The 13,151-nt window shown below is 31.7% G+C and overlaps 1 protein-coding gene across 1 annotated transcript; it reads left to right on the plus strand.

Moving 5' to 3' along the window:
- Positions 1-10,444: 10,444 nt before the first annotated feature.
- On the plus strand, positions 10,445-12,767 carry LOC133812676 (AAA-ATPase At3g50940-like). Its single transcript, XM_062246473.1, has 2 exons — positions 10,445-11,633; positions 12,091-12,767. Exons 1-2 carry the CDS (start codon positions 10,641-10,643, stop codon positions 12,583-12,585), a joined length of 1,488 nt encoding a protein of 495 aa, XP_062102457.1. The 5' UTR covers positions 10,445-10,640; the 3' UTR covers positions 12,586-12,767.
- Positions 12,768-13,151: the final 384 nt, after the last annotated feature.

Genomic DNA, 13,151 nt, shown 5'->3' on the forward strand with positions numbered 1-13,151 from the left:
AAAAATTACTAACACCATAAACATACACATAAAATCATATCATAACATATGCTATAAACATATCATAACATATACTAGAAACATATTATAACATATTCCATATAAGACTATACTAATAATGGTAATTGTGACATGTGATAAACCATCTACGTCCCCCTGTCTAATATTTGAGGTAGGTTAGATCACATGTAGTGTATGATAACCCATCTACATCCCCTGTCTAATATTTGAGGTAGGGTAAATCACATGTAGTGTATGATAACTTATCTACGTCCCCTATCTAATATTTGAGGTAGGGTAAATCATAACATAACATATTAAAACATAAACTTATCATAACATATTATACATAACATAACATAAAAGCATAACATATCATTCAAACATACAAGATCTAGCCTATTTTCCTTACCAAAACCGGGATATTTGAGAACAAATGCGGGACTTGGAACACTCCTAAAACCAACAATAGAATGGTGAGTATTTCTAAAGAGTAAAGAATAAATGTGGAAACTAAACTTTCAAGACGAAACTTACCAAGAAAGATCTTTAAGTTTCAAGAGCCTAATCAAAACCAATATCACAAGTTAGGATCTGAATAAAAGAAACTAAGAAAACTAAAGAGTTTTAAAGGATTGAACTTAAAGAATAAAGGTACCCTAGTTGACCTTATGGATTGGTCTAACTCCAATACCAAAATATACTAAATCTCACTTCCTAAGTATTTTATAAAGCTTAAAAATGGCAAAGCTTTTTTCCTTTCCCACCCAAGTGTATCACTCTTATGTTCTCACTAACACCTTAGAGTATGATCACAACTGAAGAGTGAGGAGAAGGGCTAGGTTCTAAGTCCTATTTATAGAGTTCTAGGAATAAAAATCTTATTTTTGGCTTTGAATAAAAATAATGAATTTAATTGAAAATATTTGAATATTCTTCAGTCAAAGGCTTAGGACTTGGTCAAATAATTCAGAGAGAGTTTGAAGGATTCAAAGCTTGATTTTTAAAATTAAAAACAAAAATAATAAAAACAAATAGAATCCTAACTTCTAACTCCCTAAATCTCGAACTCTAAACTCACCTGCAGTAAAATTAACATAACTGGAGCTGTAGAACTTCGATTTAGACCATCTTTATACCGTTAGAAAGCTAATTCAATTATCTACAACTTTCTAGAAATATTATTTTTCGAAATTCATAACAAAACTAGGTCAAAAATAGGTCAGAAGTTACAATATCTTAAAGTTACGGAAAATCCATTTAATTATCTAAATAACAACTTAATCCATAAATAAATAAAATTGTGATAAATGTCATGCTTCTAACAGATTCTGGTGAAGACTAAGTCTTATATTTCCCTTATTTTATCATTAAAATAATAATTCCTTAATAATGATGCATGTGACAAGTGTCATAATTCTATTAGCTCTATCTAAACCTAAGGAATAACCATGCTCATGACAAGTATGATACTCTTATTGGCTCTATCCAAACCTTAGGTTATAATAATTATCATATTAATTACCAGCAATATTAATCAAACCTTATGTTATAATTAATATTCTTAAAATATAGGTTAAACTTATAAAATCCATAACTATTGCTAGGAGTTTCCAACTAAGTCCCGGCTTGAACCAAAATCCACAGTCATAAACATACTACAACTACTAGTAGCTATTACTATTACTACTATTATCTAACTAGCTAAGTAAAGTTCTTGGACTCTACAGTAGAGAATAAAAGAAGTGGAAGAACATGTTAGAGAATATATTTTTATACTCAATGGAAATATGGAAAAAACCAAAATACAACTATATGCAAAGAATACAATAGACAAGGTAATTGATTAAATAAACATTACAACTCAATTGCTCAAAATACAAGTAACTAGAAAGATGTAGAAGAAGAAGATTACAAACTTAAAGCAATAATAATACAAGTAAATAAGATCAACAAGATCAAAAGAATGAAAATAAAACCAATAAAAAGGGACAAACTCTCACACAACCAAAGTGTAGAGTAGTGGGGATCACCAACTTGAACAAGGTTCAAAACCTTTGTCCAAAAGCTTATTTCCCCTATTCTTTAAGCACTAAGGGTTCCCTCAAGGAAATAACTCTCTGGAATTATCAAGCATCTATGGTGTATTTTCCAGCCAAGTGCTTTGTGGATGGAAAATAGTGTGTCTTACAAGTGAGCATTAGGCTCCTATTTATAGAGTTTGAGATACCCCTTTGAATTTCAAATTCCACCAACTCTCATGGCTGTTACCAATGTTTAATTTGATGTTTATGGAATTAAAATAGAGATTTGAGAGTTATTTGAGATGTTAGAACCGTTCAATTTGAAAAAAACTGAAAAACCATATAGGCTATCAGCCTCACTGGCCGTAGCCAGGACTTTTCAGTGGCCACGGCCACTGGCTTCTGTCCCCCAGGCCGCGGCCACAGGTTATTTCACAAAATATTCATTTTTCCAAAACATTCCAAAACGTCCTAAATCCTTTCCCACATGATTTTGTAACCTCGAAACACCTATTGGGAGTTAAAAACATGTCTCCAACAGCCTAATTTCATTATGGCTTTATGAAATCCAATCTCAAATGTGTAACATACAATTTACACATTATTGGGTAATATTTGAGAGTTACAAATTTGTAACTAATTTTGTAACTCCAAAATATGTCACATTTTGCCACACACATATGTATGCCACATTATTTAATCTAACATTATATTATATGAAATAATATAACAGAACACGAACCAAGATATAAAAGGAAGAACACTTTTTTTATTGGTTTTTTTTAATTTAGTTTCTTATTTATTTTTGCAAAAAATTTTTTTTTTCTTATTTATTTTAATTAGTCTATATTAATTTTATTTTTAATTATTATTTTTATTTTGACATTGATTCAAATATATTTATGAGATGGGTCAATTAGGTGTTGACACGTGTTGTCCCAGTCACACATAACAGAGGTTAATCGACCAGAATTGACTAAATTACTATTTTACTAAATTTGAGTATTTTACCCACTAAAAAAAAGATTGAGTCTATACAGTGTACAAACTCTAAACTTTAGATAGTTTTGTCGTCAATTCCCTAGTTTTGTCGCAAATTCCCTTATAATTATACTTCTTTGTATTTTTGAAGTTTTGTTTTTTTTGTAGATTTCATATTTTTGGTATTTTTTTTTTAAATTTGAATTATTTTTATGACCTTTCCAAAACCATACCACTAGTACATTTACCCACCTCTCTCTTACTCATTTCTTTCTCATTTTAGAAAATTAAAATGACTCTAACTAAAATACTGGTTTTTGTTTTTGAAACCTAAAAATTATTTTTTGAAAATAAGTAAAAGTGTTTGGCATTATTTTCAGAAAACAATTTTTAAAAACAAAGTTATAAAAAATAGAAAATTTTGAGAAAAACAAAAAATTATTTTTAGTTGTTCTCAAATTTTTTTTCTCACATAACTTTTTTAATTATTATTATTATCTCACATCAATTTATCTCTCCTCGTTTTTTCTCTTCTTACATTCTTTAATATCATTTTCTCTCTCATCACTTTTGATTTATTTATTTTCTCTCTCATTACTTATTATTTCATTATTTTCTCTCTCATCACTTCCTATATCCTCATTTTATCTCTACGCATTGTTTCTATCTCACAATTTTCTCTCTCATCACTTTTTTTTTTTTTGCATCAATTTATTTCTTCTCAATTTTTCTTATTCAAAATTTCTTTCATTACTTTTTCTTTCCTTATTTTTCATTATTTTTTCTTTCACGTTATTTTATCTCATTATTTATTACAAACTCTTAAAAAAAATCTCTTTGTAAATATATTTATTAATTTTTTTATTTAAGATTCTTTTCTAAAATAAAGCTAAAAATTTATTTTAAAAAGATACTAATCAAACACCTATTATTTTTTTAAAACTACAAAATAAAATTATTTTCATTTTTAAAAACACAAATTTAAAAACAAAAGACACAACACAATGTTAAATAGATGTTTCTTTTCTTACCAATTGTAAACCCGGTCAAGTCAATCAATAGTGTTAGCAAATTAAACACGTGATCTACCACCTGTATTTTATATGAATATTTGTATTACCAATTATTACATCGTCAACTTTTGTGATTTTTTATCTTTAAAATATGCAGGCTCACGGGTATAATTCTTTTCTTCTTTTCTCTTGGAATTGGCAAAAAAGCTTATGGTAATTCAGAACAATTGCACCGACAGTTCTATTTTTAAAACTTTTGGGACATAATGTACAATCTCACCCTCAGAGATCTTTTTATTTATTAATTAATTTTTTTATAGTATTGGGCACGTGTAGAATGCACCCCTTAAAAATGGACATATAGGTACACTCCCTCTTATTTTATTTTTTTTTAATCAAGAAAGAAAAATTTTATTGAACAAAACAAACAAATACTAACAGGCCAATGCCCAAACCGAAACCAACTAACAGTCAAGAACCTATCCTCACATTACATACAATTGAAGTTTCTTCAAGAAAATCTTGAAAAAAGGGGCATATTTCCTAATCTAAACCATATACAATCTATAATTCACTGAGGTAATAATTTCTTTGGCTATACAATAGCCTGTCATTGAATAACCATCATATAAGCACATATTTCTATTCCTCCAAATACTCATTGAATAACCATCATATAAGCACATATTTCTATTCCTCCAAATACTATAAACCACAACAGCAAGAATCATATTCAAAGTGAGACTAAAACTGTTACTAATCCCAGCACCAAAACTGACTGTCCAGGCCGAATACAAAGGAGACCAGGCAGGAAAACTAATCCAGGTGAAGATAAAGCCCAACACCTTCAAGGATAAACAACAGTCGAAAAAAAGATGCTGATGGCTCTCTAAATGCTCATCACAGACCGGACACAGCAAGCTAGATATCTGCAAATTAGCTTTAGCAAGATTATCTCTGGTTAATAGAAATGAATTGACCACCATCCAAAGCACAAATCTATGCTTAGGAAGAATTAAACGACTCCAAATAGCTCTTTTATAGGCTACCATTTGCTGGTTTAGACTACTGTTATACAACAAGGCAGGTTTAAACTTTCCAGAAATACCTGCTGCAATCACCTCATCTTTGCTGAATTTGTTTCTCAAATGGCATAGTTTTCGCCAATACCAGCTGGTGTCCGGCTTCAACCCATAGCTCCAAAAGTCAGCCCCCTTCAAATAAACATGTTGAATCCATTTGACCCACAATGAATCCTGTTTGTTCGTGACTACCCAGACATACTTAGCCAGCAAAGCTCTATTCCATCTAGACCGATCTCTAAGCCCAAGACCTCCAAATGCCTTGGGGAGACAAACCTGCTGCCATGAAGCAAAGTGCAGCTTACTGCGAGTCCCCGAGGCCCCCCAAAGGAATTGTCTACACAGCTTGTCGACCTCCTTGATAATGCTTTGAGGAAGAATAAACACGTTCATCCAGAAATTACGCAAACCAAATAGAACAGAGTGGATGAGAAGCAGCCGGCCAGCATAAGAGAGATGCTTGCTAGACCAGGAGAAAAGTTTAGTTCTCATTTTTTGAATAATGACCTCACAGTCCGAGTGCTTCCATTTAGACGATTTTTTTTAATACCATGATAATTTTTAGACGAATTTTTTTTAACATATATATTATAATTATTTAAAATATTTTTTAATTTTTTAAGAAATTCTGAATAATTTATAGTAATAAAAATAATATTCAAATAGTTTATTGCACATATGATTATTTTTTCTTATGTGCGTAGAAGATAACACTTTTGAACAATATTTTTTATATTGAGAATTATTCTAAATTTTCTGAAATTTTGCAGAATGCTCTAAATAACTACAATACACATGATCATAAAAATATTGCGCTGAAAATCATTCGAGTACCAAAAATAGGAATGGGGTGCACCGGTGTTCTAAAAAACATGGGGTGCACTCTAGAATTTGAGAATTGCTAAGGAGCACCACTGATGTCCAACATCACAAGAAGATGACATACTACTATTGATACATTTTAATATCGGATCTTACTTATTTGAATTTAGTAAGTATTATGAGAGTATCACTAACTAATCATAGAGTACCACTTCATATAGTGTTGGACACCTTAAGATACCAAATAACAGTACTCAAGAATTTTTCCTATAGTATTTATATTGATATGATCGGGTGCAATATTGTGAGTGGTTATACATAGGGTTAAGGCCAAGTTTTTTTTTTATTATTATTAACATTTAAGGAGTGAGATTTGAAATTTGGACTTAATCTTTATGAGGATAGGTATAATACCACTAATTTACATGTATAACTACATGCTGAACCAATTTTTTTTTTAAGTTTTGGACGAAAATATGAAGCTTATTTTGAAAAAAAATTAATTTTTTTTAACATCAATATCATTCAAAAATGAATAAAACTTTACATTCATATCTTGCAAGAATCGTATCAAGATGGTTGCTCGATGAGGTTTTCAAATCAAGATTTTCATGAAAAAATCTATAATGTACACGATCATAAAAAAAATTGTGCTGAAAATCATTCAAGTACTAAAAATAGGAAATGAATGCACCGGTGTTCCAAAAAACATAGTATGCACTCTAATATTTGAGAATTGCTAAGGGGCACCACTGATGTCCAACACCACAAAAATGTGGCATACTACTATTGGTGCAATTTAATATCTAGTCTCACTTATTTGAATTTAATAAATATTATGGGGTATCACTAACCAATTATAGAGTACCACCTCATATGGTGTTGGACACTTAAAAATGCCAAATAACAGTACTCAAGAATTTTCCTATAGTATTTATGTTGATTTGATCGGGTGCAATATTGTGAGTGGTTATATAGAGGGTTAAGGCCAAGTGTTTTTTTATTATTAACATTTAAGGAGTGAGATTTGAATTTTGGACTTAATCTTTATGAGGATAGGTATAATACCACTAATTTAGATGTATAACTACATGCTAAGCCAAGTTTTTTTTTTTTAAGTTTTGGACGAAAATATGAAGCTTATTTTGAAAAAAATTTAATTTTTTTAACATTAATATTTCATTCAGAAATTAATAAAACTTTACATTCATATCTTGCAAGAATCGTACCGAAATGGTTGCTCGATGGTGGTTCGATGCAATTTTTGTAAAAGACATAATTTTTCACTCAGGTGTCTGTTTGGGGTGATTTTTTTATTTTGGGTATTTTTTGAGATCTATATGTTTTAGATGTTCACATACACATTTTTAAAGTTTAGAAGTTGAAAACATACTAAAACATATCTTGAACATGATGTATGTTCTACATTTTGTATTTTTTTCAAGATTTATATTTCCCAAATATGTATTTACACATATCAAACGTGTAGATCTTGAAAAAATACCAAAAATAAAAAAAATCATCCCAAACGGACACCCGAGTGAAAAATTACATATCTTGTAAGAATTACATCGAACATCATCAAGCAATATCGATTTTTTCACGAAAATCTTGATTTTGAAGGCATCATCGAGTTGGCATCAAGCACCATCGAACCGCGTTAGTTTTCTGCAAATTTCAAAGTTTCAAATCTGGAAAAAAAAAACTAAAAAATCATACCCAGATTTGTTCTAAATGTAGTGTTTTAGTATCTCAAGTGATGAATATTTGTCATTACATTAAGTTCTCTTATATTTTACCTTACCCATGGATTTTTTTATAGAAAGAGTTAAAAGGAATGTGTTGAGGGAGAGAGAAAAGAAAGAAGAGGAAGTGTGTGAGAAAAATTATAAGAGAGATATTTTGGATATTGTCAAAAGAATTAATATTTTTTTGAAATGATGTAATTATCTAGTATTTTCTTTTACTTAGAACCCCTCATTAAGCATAAACTTAAATTTTCCTTATGTAAACATAAAATGACACTTTATAATAAATTAAGGATATCTCACAATATATATTAAATTTAAATATACAAAATTCCATATTTAATTCCAACAATAACAGCGTTACCCATTTTATTCTCTTGGAAAAAAGGCACAGTATTTAAAGCTCTCTTGACTCTTTTTTTTTTTTTTGAGACAGAAGCTCTCTGACATTGAAAGGACATTTGTTATAATATATAATTAAAAAGAATAAGGAAAATAATCTACCGTCATATTTTCCTACTTTTTGCATCGGTGAAAAAAATGCCCCATGTGAGGGGCAAAACCCATCCCATACCCTCCTCCACTTAAGAATTACCTTATATATTTTTTAATTTAAAATTATTAAACTTAACTATTTTTGGATGGAAAAGGATTTTATTAGTACAAGAGTGGTCCCAATGATTTATTATCTATTCTATCTTTTTTTATCGAAAAAAAACAAACTATTGTCTCCCTTCTGCTCATCATTTTATTTTCTCTCTTTAAATATTATTTATCCTTTGCAAAACAATTGAGGCATTATTAAATGTTATAGATAATTTATGGGCAGTTACCCAAAATTGATTTTTTTTGGTAGATACCCAATTTTTGTTTGTTTGATTTTTAAGGGTTTGGTCCTATTAGAGGCTATAAATAAAGGGTTTCTAATATTGTTTCACACACCATTTTAAAATCCCTCTCTCAAATTTCAAAATACAATTTTGATAACTTATTGTAATGCCCCAACACCCATAATGCGGTTTTAAAGTTGGATTAGTAGGCTGGGAGGACTATAATTATTTTATTATGCTATTAAATGATTATATGCATGTTTATGTGAATTATATTATAATATGATATTGAATGCATGCATGTGGGTCTACATTTGATTATAAGGACATTTTGGTAATTTTGCCTGTTGATGGCATATTTGTATATTTTGGTGCATTCTTGTGATTAATTGTTGAGGCCACATTATAATGTAAGCACCTTATATGTGACATTTGGGGTTATTATAAAAGCATGGTTTTTAATGTGGGCATTGATTGCATATTAAATGCTTAACAAATCTTGCTTACTTATGTATGGCACTGACTATTCATAATCGGCACTGGTCACGTATTACTGACCTGAGAGTCAGAACCAGCATAAGCGTCATGAACGCAGAGCCGATAAAAGATTAGATCTAATCGATATCAACGTTGAATGAAGCGCTTGACCAGTCTAAGACTAGTTACTCAGAGCCAGGGCCAAAGGCCTAGGTGACTGCTTGTCACGTGGCTAGGGAGCAAAAATCCCATGGTTGTGACTCTATGGTCATGCGGAGGTTATGTTGGTGACAAGTTCATCAAACACCTATCTTGATAAGCTAGTGAAATGATCACTTATTTGTAAAGCCCAGGTAACCCTATCGTCACATGGCTAATGGGAACGGAACCCACTTTAGTGTCTTTTCCAACTGTCACACCTTTATTTTTGGACTGAAAGTCCTGAATGATTATTATGATCATTGTTAATAGTATATTTATGCCGTTTTGTGTTTTCTTGCTGGACTTTGGCTCATGGGTGCTATGTGGTGCAGGTAAAGGGAAAGAGAAGCTTACCCAGGCTTGAGTGGAGAGCTTAGGTGGTGATGTGTACATATGCGACCGCTTGACCACCACGGCCAAGGAATTCTCAGAAGAACTAGGGGGTTTACCCTATTTTTGCCGCTTAGGTCGGCAGGTTGTAAATTTAAACTGTAATGACCATTTTGAGTTGTAAATAACTTGTAAATGTTTTGATGGACCCTTGAATAGTTTTACATTTTAAAATAAAATATATTATTTCCCTTTTGATTAGTTTTCCACCTTAACCTGTTAATAACACCTAGAAGCACGCTTTTAACCAAATAACTCAGGTAGCGAGTTAAATTCACGGTTCAACGTTCACCGTAACAGTCTTGGGGTAACTAAGGCGTTACACTTATATTCTTTATAATTATTATGGAATAATCTTTATTTTGAAATTATATATATTTGAGTGTACTATATTTTATTGAATTTGTAGCCGTAAATACTTCAGCATCCTGTGTTTTAACATTTTAGTACCTAATGGCTATTATTAATAATATAGTATACTAAAATATGTACAATTTTACATTATAATTTTTTTTAAGAAATTTTAATTTTGGTTAAAAGGTACCACTGGGGTTTACTATATTTTTATCGAATTTGAAGTTGCAAATACTTCAAAGTTTTATTGTTATTTGATGTTGCTATTTGACATCTTAAGGTGTCCATCACCATTAGTTATGCCCCTTAATGTTTATTAAATTTAAATATATATGATTTAATATTAAATTGCACAAATTCTCTTGTGGATACAATAGAAAGCTAAAGTATGTATAATATTAAATTACAATTTTCTTTTACCAAATCCGGTTTTTGGTTATAAGGTACCATTGGGTATATCCCCTTTATCTTTTTTTTTTTTTTAACAAAATATTCCATTTATAAATTTAGTGTTACATAATTCTTACCTATTATTTTTCTTTTAAACTTAACTTTCCTTACTTACTTTTCTAAGGCTTGACCACTGCTCTGTGCGTTGTATTTGCAGATATATGGTTGCTTTCTTTAACTTAAGTTGTAGAGCCTTTGAACCAAAAACTCCATTATTTCTCTCTCTAACAAGTCTTTGAGTACTTTAATCAAACACTTTAAGAACACCATGTTTTCCAGCAAGGAAATGCCATCTCCATCCTCACTTTTCTCCGCTTATGCTTCCATGGCGGCCTCCGTGATGTTGTTCCGGTCCATGGCAAACGAAATCGTGCCAAGACCAGTTCGCGGCTACCTTCTCTCCACGCTCCGGTACTTTTTCAAAGCTCACACGCCGATGCTCACTCTCGTCATTGAAGAGTCCCCCGGAATCTCCCGTAACCAGGTCTTTGACGCTGCTGGTGTCTACCTCTGCACCAAGATCAGCCCCAATACTAACAGACTCAAAATCTGTAAAAGCCCCAAAGAGAAGAACTTGACCATTCAGCTAGATAAGGATGAGAAGCTAGTTGACATGTATGACGGAGTCGAGCTTCACTGGAGATTCGTTTGCTCCGAGCCTGAAAAGAACAGTCCAGGTGACATGCCTCGCCCCCGCTCCGAGAAGCGGTTCTACGAACTGAGCTTCCGCAAGAATCACCAGCAGAAGGTTTTGACTTCTTATATCCCTTTCATACTCGAGAGAGCTAAAGCCCTTAGCGACCAAGAAAGGGTTTTAAAAATGCACACTTTGAACCACTCTTACGACAGCAAATGGAGTTCCATTAATCTCGAGCACCCTGCAACTTTCGAGACTCTGGCTATGGACCCTTCTCAGAAAAATGCTGTTATTGAAGATCTCAATAGGTTCGTGAAGAGAAAAGAGTTCTACAAGAAAGTTGGGAGAGCATGGAAACGAGGGTACTTGTTGTATGGACCGCCGGGGACTGGTAAATCGAGCTTGGTGGCCGCCATGGCTAACCACCTTAAGTTCGATATATATGATTTGCAACTGGCTAATATAATGAGAGACTCTGACCTGAGAAAGGTGCTTCTGGCCACGGCTAACAGGTCCATACTTGTCATTGAAGATATCGATTGTAGTATTGATCTGCCTGATCGTCATTATAATAAAGAAACGAAAAAGATATCTGATCACCAAAATGATAGTTCTCGTGCAGCTGTAAGTTTTCTTAACCAATTTTTTTCAATGACTACCATGGTTATACATGTTTGATTAATTTGACTGCAAAAGCTATTTTCTTGACTACCATAAATGGCAATCTGGTTTTAGTTGCTTTTTTTATTCCCGTCCTTTTTTACATTCATTAAGCATGTGAAAGTACCGTGGATGGTGAGAAAGGCTAAAGGGTGATATGATATGTTGGGCTAATTGATTGGAATTCTTTGATTCATTGAATCTTGAATTTTGGTTGTGTTACCATCTCATTGGCTTATTGAATGAGTGCTATTAACAAGGACATAATTCATTTTTTCTCATTGGCTTATTGAATGAGTGCCTATTGTGTGTATGTTTTGAGCTAGAAGTTAGAGCATAGTTGGTGTGTAAGTAGCTCCACAATGGTTCTTTTTAAAGATGTGAAATTAAAACAATGCCCTTTTTGTAAACTTTGATGCAGTTGACATTATCTGGGTTGCTGAACTTCATAGATGGATTATGGTCTAGTTGTGGAGATGAGAGGATCATCATTTTCACCACAAACCACAAGGAGAGGCTAGACCCAGCTCTCTTGCGACCTGGCCGCATGGACATGCATGTTCATATGTCGTACTGTACTTACCATGGATTCAAGCTTTTGGCCTCAAATTACTTGGATATCAATGGCAGCCACGAGCTGTATGGAGAGATCGAAGGCTTACTCAATGAAACAGAGGTGACTCCAGCCCAAGTTGCAGAGGAGCTGATGAAGAGTGAGAATGTTGATGTGGCACTTGAAGGATTTGTCAAGCTTCTTAAACGAAAGAAAATGGAAGGTGATCAGTGTGATGATGAGCATAATAGGGATGAAGATGGTGATGAAGACAGTGTCGCTGCAGCTCGAGGTCCGAAGAGGCCAAAACTACAGAAAAAGAGAAAACCAACTATGAGGAATATGAACTTGAGAAGGAGGTAATTTGCAGGCAGTTATATAAACCAATTTGATCTACTGATAAGATTATGTTAATGGAAGATTAGAAGTTGTAATAGTTAATAATGGCTTGTGTGTAATTTAATAACTATGATTGGTCTATGGCTAATTTATCTTAATTTAATTATAAAAATGAGGAAATAGCATTGCGTATGGTATTCTAACTATGAATGTGATTGAACTTGGTAAGAGCATTCACACCAAGTGAGTTATTTTATATCTATTTTACATTGCAAAAATTCTATTTTTTTTCTTCTAATTTTACCTCAAAGTCAAACTAACATACACCAATATCTCAATTTTACATCACCAAAACACTACTTTAATATTTTTTTCACTTTCAATAAATATCTTTATATATTTTAATATTTATTCATATATAATATAAAATATAATTATACTCTACATTTAAAATAATGTAATTATACTTTATTTTAAATTTATCCAAATTGAAAATACAAACTAAAGTATAAATTGATTAAAAATTATACAAATACTAAAGTTATTATAAGAATATTCATTATAAATATTGGAATAACAAAACAACTAAT

Source organism: Humulus lupulus, chromosome 1, assembly GCF_963169125.1.
Source record: "Humulus lupulus chromosome 1, drHumLupu1.1, whole genome shotgun sequence".
NCBI classification, from domain to species: domain Eukaryota; kingdom Viridiplantae; phylum Streptophyta; class Magnoliopsida; order Rosales; family Cannabaceae; genus Humulus; species Humulus lupulus.

What these genes read in the sequence shown, in the direction of transcription:
- LOC133812676 (XM_062246473.1), top strand. Translation starts at nt 10,641, where the DNA reads ATGTTTTCCAGCAAGGAAATGCCATCTCCATCCTCACTTTTCTCCGCT. An exon ending in ATGATAGTTCTCGTGCAGCT is followed by an intron (nt 11,634 to 12,090) that starts GTAAGTTTTCTT and finishes ACTTTGATGCAG; the next exon opens with TTGACATTATCTGGGTTGCT.